We start from the raw sequence: 9,069 nt of genomic DNA on the forward strand, positions 1-9,069 counted from the left end.
TGAAGGAGGAGTGGGGGGCGGAGCCTGGGCGGAGCTCCGCGCGGGAGGCCTGGGCGGGGCGGGGCTAGGAACGGGCCGGAGGCGGGGCTTCAGACTGCTGCAGAACCAGCCTGACCACACCGACCCGGCAGCTCCCAGAGTGCCCGCGGCGGTCCGGCTTCCTGGCCTCCGCTCAGCGCCGCCGATAGGGGGCGTCCGCGCTCTCGGCGCCGCGACTCTGCTGAGAAGGCGCCGCCCGCGCCGGGCACTGGAGCCGCAACTCCGGGCGCCGGCTCAGTCGTCCTCCGCCGCCGCCGCCGCCGCCGCCGCCGCGGGGCGCGGGCTCGCTCGTCCCCGCGCTCGCGCTCTCGGGCCGCCGGCATCTCCGGGCCGGGTCGCCTCCGCGCTCGCGCAGTGAGTGGGGCGGGAGCGGGGCCTGCGGGGCCGGGGCTGCGGGAAGTCAGGCTGAGGAGAACGGCGGGTGGCGGCCGCGCGTCCCCAGACTGGCACGAGCCCGCGGCGGGGCCTGGGCGGGGACATCGAGGGCGCGCGGCCGCCGCGGGCTTCGGGCTCCGGCTCGGGTTCGGGGCTGGGTGCGCGTGGCCGGCCGGGCTTGTCTTGCGGGCGACCGCGGAGCGGGGACCGGCGGGCTCTGCGGGGGAGAGGGTTGTTTCTTGGGGAATGGTGCCTTTTAGCCGCTGCTGCCCTAGTTTAAAGCCCTGCTGTTTGGGTTTTCTGCGCAGATTGCAGCTTTTTACTGGGATTTCGGGATGTCACGGCGTTTTAGCGCTCAGTGTCAGAGGTGATCCTTGGCAAGGTCTTGGGGAGCCCCTGCAGCACCTGCTGGGCGATGGCAGCGGAGGCTGAGTTTGGGGGTGGGATGGGGAAACGAAACGTGACTGAGATCCTGTTTGGATATTCTGCTGAAGTTATCATGTTTCTGTTCTGTACACCAGTTCACAGGGCAAGTTGATAAACCTGGTTGCAGGGTTTCGTGATGCTGACAAATAGACCGGGGTGACCTGGTTTGGCTAAGAATGTTTGGGAAACCCCAAACAACTGTCTCCAATGTATCCCCCCTTTGGCAGGCTCATCTTTTTCGCTGTTACGAATATTCTGTGTGGGAATAATGCTGGGATAGCACAGGCCTAAACCCAGAAGTGTTTTCAAAAGAGCAAAGGTCTAACTAAGGTAGTTAGGTAGGGTGGAAGAATCACCCTTTGGATGAAAACCAGGAGCCCACATAGATTCGTCGTTTTTTTGTAATGCCGTAGGTAGAAAGACAGCCATAGATAATACCATACATAAGTTTTGTGTTTCGAGTTTTCTTAAAGCATATTTTAGCTGAAGCAATCGCATGAAAAGCAGTCTTATGGTCGCTCCTATGAATCCATCGTTATATCTTGGATTTTAATAATTGGGGTCTGTTTTAAACAGAACATGTATGTGTGTGTTCTGCTTTATCTTGGAGACAACCCTGAGTCATGGTTTCTAGAAGTTCTGAGAGCTCACGTGTCTGTTTGTGTCTGTGAGCGCTGGACATCATTTTCCCTTTAGTTTTTCCTCCCACAACTGCTGTGGGAGCTCCGGGGAAAGAAGAGCCCCGGCCAACTGGGAGCACGGACTGGCCTTCAGCTCCATGTTTGCCCACCCTGTCTAACTTAGCTTTATAGATTTTGTTGGTGCTGCCAGGGTTGAAGAGCGATAGACTCAGGTTCTTAGTCTTTTGCTGGCATGCTGCATGCGACCCCAGAGCTCCATCCACTCCTGACTGCCCCGCCAGCCAGTTTTACCTCTCTTGTGTTTAAATGCTATGGTTACTTTTTGGAAGCTGAGAGGAAGTAGACTTTTATGATTTTTGACTCTGACAGCACTTTAGCTGGAGAGTATGTATTCTTCTGGTTTAATACTGTCAGAAGATCCATAATTTCTTGTAAGACTTTCTCCTTTTTGCCTACATCTCTTTTCTTCTAGCCCACGTGGTTGAGAGAGGTTTAGTTAGCGGTAATTTAGCTTTGTAATCGCATTACCTTTGTGGGCTTGGCTACTTGTGCTAGCCTGTATGTGGATGTTAACTCAGAAGACGTCTGGAGATGCCCCTGAACCAATTACTATAAAAAGTATTTCACTTTCAAACTCCCACATTTCCGAGAACAGAGAAACTCAGTACAAAGGCAACTTGGAAGGTAAGTATAGGTGGAGAGAGAAAATTTACCAAGTCTTCATTTTGGGATAACTCCGTAGTAAAGCACTTGGGAAGAAAGTAGGAACCCTGGGAAGGAAGTTGTATCATTATGCCTTCAGATCTGAAGGTTAGCTTTACAGCACGTAGACTTACATGGGACTAGGACTTTGGCTCCTGAGCTTCTTAGTAACAGAAGTAAGTCTAGAATATTTGTGCTGTCTTATCATAACCCCTAGTGCAGTTTTGCTGTGGTAAGGAGAGATCTCATGGGTCAAGTTAACTTACTGGAATGTGCATTCTCCAGGTTCGCTAGGTCAGTAAATTAGTAACTTATTTTCAGGCTTCTAGAAATTCTTCAGGATATGTTTTTCTTAACCACCTGTTAACATACTGTCAGAGTTTATACACCAGTTACAATGACCTTTGAAGTTCGAGCATGGTAGTCTTTAGGACCAAATTTTATTTGTATCAAAGGTCAGGTATTTTCAGGTAAACTGATTTTACAAAGTCAGAGAGCTTTTCTTTGATCTTTATAGTCGTTGGTTGTAGTCACGGCTCTAAGAAAGATCTTTAGCAAAGGAAAGTCACCTGGAGGGAAACAACTTTAAAGGAACTTTATGAGGAATGTCTCACCGATTTTATGAAACATTACATGCTTCTTTACCTTCCCCTCAAGTAAAATAGACCTTTTTGATGCCCACTTGAAGGCCTTCTGTCGCCTGGCTTGTGGTCATTTAAACTTCTCATTAAACCCTCACTGGAGATGGTGCCAGATGAGAGAGAAGATGAAAAGGAAATGAATTGTTAGTGCCCCTGGAGAACCATGCAGTGGAAGAGGCTGAAGCTATTCTGCAAAGTCTTTCTTCTGGACTGTGTTTTATTGTATTCATCTCTGAGATGTTCCTGGATGTTGGAGAAGCAATAATCTTGTCCCCTCTTTTCTCTCTAGATTTTTCTCTAGATGCTACTTTGTAGATGTTTACAAGCAAGGAGCACATACCAGTTTTAAATCAATCGAGACTCCTCCCCTCATTCTGACTTATCAGATCAATTTAGTATATTTTTTAATAGATTTTGCTAGCTTATATTGGAAGTGACTAGTATTTTATTTTAATGTATTTTACATAGAATTATGAGGCCTTGAAGTGCTTTTTAAGAAACCTGAGCTTGGCCAGGTGGTGGTAGCACATGCCTTTAATTCCATCACTCCAGGAGGTAGAGGCAGACAAATCTGTGAGTTCTGAGTTCAAGGTTAGCTTGGTCTACAGAGCAAGTTCCAGGACAGCTAAGGCTACACAGAGAAACCCTGTCCCCCTCCTCGAAGCCCCCCCCCAAAATAAAATAAAAGAAACCTGGGCTTGGCTCATGGAGCTAGCTCCGACATTGCCTGCACATCCCACTAGCCTCCAACCCATACAAATAAATACATAAAATTATGAATGTGTGCACATACACATTCCCATGAGTGCTTTCCTAAATTATGAAGCTTGAGGTTTGTTATACATCTGTAGCTTTTACTGTAGAGGAGATTGAGAAACATGTAATTGTTTGATGATCTCACAGAAAGCTGTCATGCTTTGATTTAGGCATGAAGACATGAACATGAAGAGATAGTGCTGGTGGCAGCCATCTTCCAAGGTCTTTTTTTCCTTGTGTATTGGGCTTTCGTTCCTCATTAGTCATTTGAATGTTCATGAACTAGAATTCCTTCTGTTGCTTAAGTTGAAACAGAAGCCATTATTTGTGCTAATGAGTAGGTTACGCTGTAGAAATTTTTACAGGCTCATTATGACTAGCCCAAGGTTTTGTTAAATTGTAAATAAAGTGTTAGGTGGATAGGGTTAATAGTTGGTTATGGGAAGTCTAAAGTTGATGCTTTTTCAGTTGTTTGGTTTTTGTTTTGTGAGCAAGTGATCTATCCTGCCTCTTTATTTTATAATTCTAAATGTGTATGTGTGTGTGTGTGTGTGTGTGTGTGTGTGTGTGTGTGTGTGTCCTGCCTGTTTAAATTGTTGCTTGAATCTAGGTCTCTTCTTAGGTTGGGCACCTTTTCTTTCAGTATTTCACTGAAGGAGCTGTTCGCTGAAGCCCTCCATTTTCCCATTTGAAGTCTAGGTCTTCCTCTGAGGGCTCCCCCAGTTTGTCCTATTATGTATCTTTGGATTATATTGTGGACTTCCATTGTTGCATGTTGCCTTCCTTTGTAGATAGAAAGCTCCATGAGGGTCAGGGCTACCCTTTCTTATTCTTGTGTATCTTTATTTTACATGGGCTCCCTTGCCCCATGATAATGGACCTTACAGAAAGTTTGGCTGAATGATTGATATTTGAAGCAGTTGGGAAAGAATACTTTGAGTATTAGGAAATACCTTTAATTCCCTCCATTGTTGTTATCTGTAATGGAACCAACACATTGGAAAGGATCATTTCTTCCATTTACATCAGGTGGGGTTTGTGGAGTGAAGGCAGAGGGATGAGAAGGTCTCACAGGTTCCATCTCACTGTAGTTCTCAGGCCTGTCCGCCTGCAGCCAGCCCGCTGGACAATGGCAGCTGACTGACCCTCCTCTGGGCCACATTTTAGCCTGTTTGCTTTGAGGAATTGGTAGAGGTAGAGAAATAGCTGCTGCAGGCTCTGATTTCAGCCCCTGCTGTGCTATGCAAATGTTCTCTACATGCCTGAGTGACCTTTTGAGAAAGAGCCTTTGTGATCTTCTGTAGCCAGGGCTTGTTCTTGTTCTGGAAATGGGGGCAGATTCCTCTAAAAGTGGGATAAACGGATCTTCAAAGACCACATACAAAGCTAGTGACTTTCCTGGGTGAATCCTGGCCGTGTTTCTGGCCTTCTTCACTAAGAGATTTTGAGATCTGCTCTGCAGTTTGCTTAGCAGGTTGATTTGGGGAGTAGCATGTGAGAGAGGGAACCAGTGAGAGCAGTCCGGGCGCTGGCAGCCGCTGGCATGCCCTTGAATTGTAGATGAAAACAGATCTAAGCCAGCATCGTTAGTACAGGGGCATTTGCCAGCGCCTAAAACCCTCAGCCAGCTCTGTAAGGTTCTTTTTTCTCTTTGTACATAAAAACAAACAGAAAGCAATTTAAATGGCAAACTGCTAAGACACTTCATTATTAAGAGCCTGCTTGATTTTTTTATATTATAAGATAATAATATTCTAGTGTGTTTCTCTTGAAAAACGACTGTTACTTTTGAAGCTCATGATTTTAGATGCTTTTACTGAGATGTGTAGTTTATATGGCTGTCATGCTGACCAAAAGGGATTTCCCTCCTTTTCCCTCAAATGACTTTTTTGATAAAGATCAAAAACTGATGATGAAGGTCGTGGACCTAATCATAATGTTCTCTGAAAATGTAAAAATTACATTTCTGGGGGAGTGACAGAATTTGTAAATTTTTCATGACATTTATTTTTGTGTGAGGGTGCGTGTGAGCGAGTATGGGGTCAGAGGACACGTGTGGAAGTCAGTTTTCTCTTTCCACCGTGAGGGTCCAGGAATCAAACTCAGCTTGTCAGGCAAAAGGCTTTGCCTACAGAGCCATCTTGTCAGCCCACCTGATAGAATCTGGATGATCCCTTCGGTCTTTCCCCAAGTGGAGGCTAGTTCTCTGTGCCTGGTGGGCTCCCGAGGTCAGAACGGAGCATGGCGTGGCTTTTCCACATCTTTGGCCTGCTGTAGGCTCCAGTTGACCAGTTCCATATCTGTGGAGTTTCTGTGAGGTTTGACTAACTACTTGGGCAGAGCAGCCTTTATTCACCAGTGTCACGGTTATGTGCTTGTTTTTCTTCTCCAGAGTTTTCCTGGCTGCTGGGCTCCTGAAGACGCAGTGCTAGAGCAGATGGATAATGGAGACTGGGGTTATATGGTGAGAGGTTCTTCACTTTGAAGGCTGGCAAATAATTTTGCTGTCTTTCTCTTCTCGTATTCATAGGCTTATCTTACAAGGATGAAAACTATGAACATGTCCAGCTTTATATAATTTCTATAGATGTGTTTGGGGAAGGGGGTTTTTATTTGATGTTTTAGCGGAAGACTCAATGCATATTTTCCAAATAACCTTTTTAAGTTTTGTGTGGGGGAAGCAGTGCATGCAGTGCGCTTAGAGGCCAGAAGAGGGTGTCTGATCCCCTGGAGCTGCTGTGAGCCCCTGGATGGAGCTCAGGCCCGCGCACTAGCACATGGCTTTTAACTTCTGACATCTGTCCTGCTCCTCTAGTAACTGCTCATAACACTAACTTCAGATACACCATGATGTTTCGGTCCTTGGTGTATATTACTTTTTAAATTCTTTGTCCATGGGATGGTGACGTTTAAGTGGCCTATGGATAACGGAATGGAGACCACTTTCTTGTAGTAAAGGGATTGATTAATAATAGAAAGTGTTAATTCTCACATGCAGTTTTCACACGTCTCCATGTCTTCCTATTTTCTTCTTTATCTGGAAAGACATACTTTGCTTTCTTAGTACCTGAAGATCATTTCTTGTTTTTTCTTAAATAGGATTTCTAAAGCTGAAGGTGTTATTTTGAGACACTTGCTTCTCAGAATTAAATGTCAGATTATAACATTAATGTTATAAAAATGAATACACAACCAGCTATGACATTTTAAAGCTGCTACCAGTCCTTTGGCATGTGGCAGTTTGGGGCTAGAAGATGGGATAGATTGGGTTCACCAAACCATGTATTTTAATTTAGTGTTTAGAACTTATTTTCTGGGCATGGTGGCACAGGCCTGTAATACCCGTAATATCAGCACCTCGGAGGTGAAAAACATTACTAAGATTGATTCTAAGCAAACTTCTGTTTTTAAATTACATTTTGGGTCTGGAGACAGGGGTCAGCAGGTAAGAGCACTTACACGCTTGCAGAGGACTTGGGTTTGGTTCTTTGCACCTACTCAGTGGCTCACAAACATTCATTACTCCCAGGTCCTAGAGCCATACCCTTGGCTCAAATGAGGTGCACATATATGCACGCAGGCAACACGTGCACACAAGCTGAATGAGTGTGTGTGTGTGTGTGTGTGTGTGTATGTGTGTGTGTGTGTGTATTTCACAGCTGGGCACAGGGCACACCTGTGATCTTAGCACTGTGCTGGCAGTAGGGCAGAGAATAAGGAATTCTAGACCAACTATTAGATCTCGTGAATCCCTAAACTAATTATTGTTATATTATCAGATTATTTTTATACTCTAGCTTATGTTAAATTTTAAAATAACTGAAAGTCTTGCCAAGTGTGGTGGCACACACCTTTAATCCCAACACGGGGGAAGTAGAAGCAGGCGGGTCTGACCCAAGCACCTCTTCAGATTCTGACTTCACTGGGTGACACTAAAGGCCATACCTGGCAGGCTCACAGTAAACTTTGGAAGGGTTAGATTTATTCAGTTTGAAAGCAAATGTTGAAGCTCTTCTCTTGGGCGGGTTTATCATTGGAAGTAAAGCCATTTTGTCCCCTAGTGCTGCCAGATATATTAGCTTGAAAGGGTCTGTGCTTCGCTTGCTAGTATTGATTTTCTTAATTTGTTAGTTAAGATTTTAAGGTTTGGGGTAATTAATTGGATTTTTAAAACTTTCAGATGACTGACCCAGTCACATTAAATGTAGGCGGACACCTGTACACGACGTCTCTCACCACGCTGACACGCTACCCCGATTCTATGCTTGGAGCTATGTTTGGGGGTGACTTCCCCACAGCCCGAGACCCTCAAGGCAATTACTTCATTGATCGAGATGGACCGCTTTTCCGCTATGTCCTCAACTTCCTACGGACTTCAGAATTGACACTGCCCCTGGACTTTAAGGAGTTTGATCTGCTTCGGAAAGAGGCCGATTTCTACCAGATCGAACCCCTGATTCAGTGTCTCAATGACCCCAAGCCTTTGTATCCTATGGATACGTTTGAAGAAGTTGTAGAGCTGTCTAGTACTCGGAAGCTTTCTAAATATTCCAATCCTGTGGCTGTCATCATAACCCAATTAACCATCACCACCAAGGTCCATTCCTTACTAGAAGGCATCTCAAACTATTTCACCAAGTGGAATAAACACATGATGGACACCAGAGACTGCCAAGTTTCCTTCACCTTTGGACCGTGCGATTACCACCAGGAAGTTTCTCTTCGGGTCCACCTGATGGAATACATTACGAAGCAAGGGTTCACAATCCGCAATACTCGGGTACATCACATGAGTGAGCGGGCCAATGAGAACACAGTAGAGCACAACTGGACTTTCTGTAGACTGGCCCGAAAGACAGACGACTGACTGATGGCTAGCCCTCAGAGAACCTGCAAGCTCACGTTTTTGGGACATGGAAGGGACTGTTGTTTAGTGTGGGCCAACTTGTTTTCTTTTTCTTCAGTATTTGTATTTATTTGAAGGCATTGAGAACCAGAAGGGAGTTTCGTGTGTGAGCGGTCTCCTCCCTGTTTTGTTCCCAAGTATGCATGTGCCTGTTCAGAGTCTCTAGAAACCTTTTTTATAAAAAGAGATCTGAAAATCATTATGGTATATAATCTACCCTTAACAGTGCTAAAATGATTTCTGATAATGTGGTTCCCTGACTTGACTGGAAGGCTAAAAATACAGGAATAAAAGATTACAGAGGGTATTCATGATGTCTTTGGGAAAAATCAAGAGTATCGTGTAGGGTGGCCTGGTTTCCAGACCAATAGGCAGTATTGTAGTATTAAGGGAAGACTGACCAGTCATCTGAAGGTACTTGTTAAGGACTGCTTTCTACAGTTTTGACAACTGTTTCTTTCTATGCATATAAATCAAGCAACCAAATATCTGTAGCCATGGAAATGTCTGACTAGAAATATTTATATCGGATTCTCAATACAAAATGTCCCTGTGGTAGAAACCATATGTCTGGTACAGTTTC

At 45.2% G+C, this 9,069-nt stretch overlaps 1 protein-coding gene across 2 annotated transcripts; it reads left to right on the forward strand.

The window, feature by feature from the left end:
• The first annotated feature begins 248 nt into the window (after positions 1 to 248).
• KCTD6 (potassium channel tetramerization domain containing 6) lies at positions 249 to 9,060 on the forward strand. 2 transcript variants are annotated; one of them, XM_080926113.1, is made up of 3 exons: positions 249 to 393; positions 5,973 to 6,044; positions 7,761 to 9,059. In XM_080926113.1, the coding sequence occupies exons 2-3, from the start codon at positions 6,018 to 6,020 to the stop codon at positions 8,445 to 8,447; spliced, it is 714 nt and encodes a 237-aa protein (XP_080782239.1). In that variant the 5' UTR covers positions 249 to 393; positions 5,973 to 6,017; the 3' UTR covers positions 8,448 to 9,059. The 2 variants fall into 2 exon arrangements, with proteins under 2 accessions (XP_080782239.1, XP_080782240.1); XM_080926114.1 differs by lacking the exon at positions 249 to 393 and adding an exon at positions 2,118 to 2,165 and having other exon boundaries at positions 7,761 to 9,060.
• Positions 9,061 to 9,069: the final 9 nt, after the last annotated feature.

The sequence above is a fragment of the Micromys minutus genome (assembly GCF_963924665.1).
Source record: "Micromys minutus genome assembly, chromosome: 12".
In the NCBI taxonomy this organism is placed as follows: Eukaryota; Metazoa; Chordata; class Mammalia; order Rodentia; family Muridae; genus Micromys; species Micromys minutus.

What these genes read in the sequence shown, in the direction of transcription:
- KCTD6 (XM_080926113.1), top strand. Translation starts at nt 6,018, where the DNA reads ATGGATAATGGAGACTGGGGTTATATG. An exon ending in ATGGAGACTGGGGTTATATG is followed by an intron (nt 6,045 to 7,760) that starts GTGAGAGGTTCT and finishes TAAAACTTTCAG; the next exon opens with ATGACTGACCCAGTCACATT.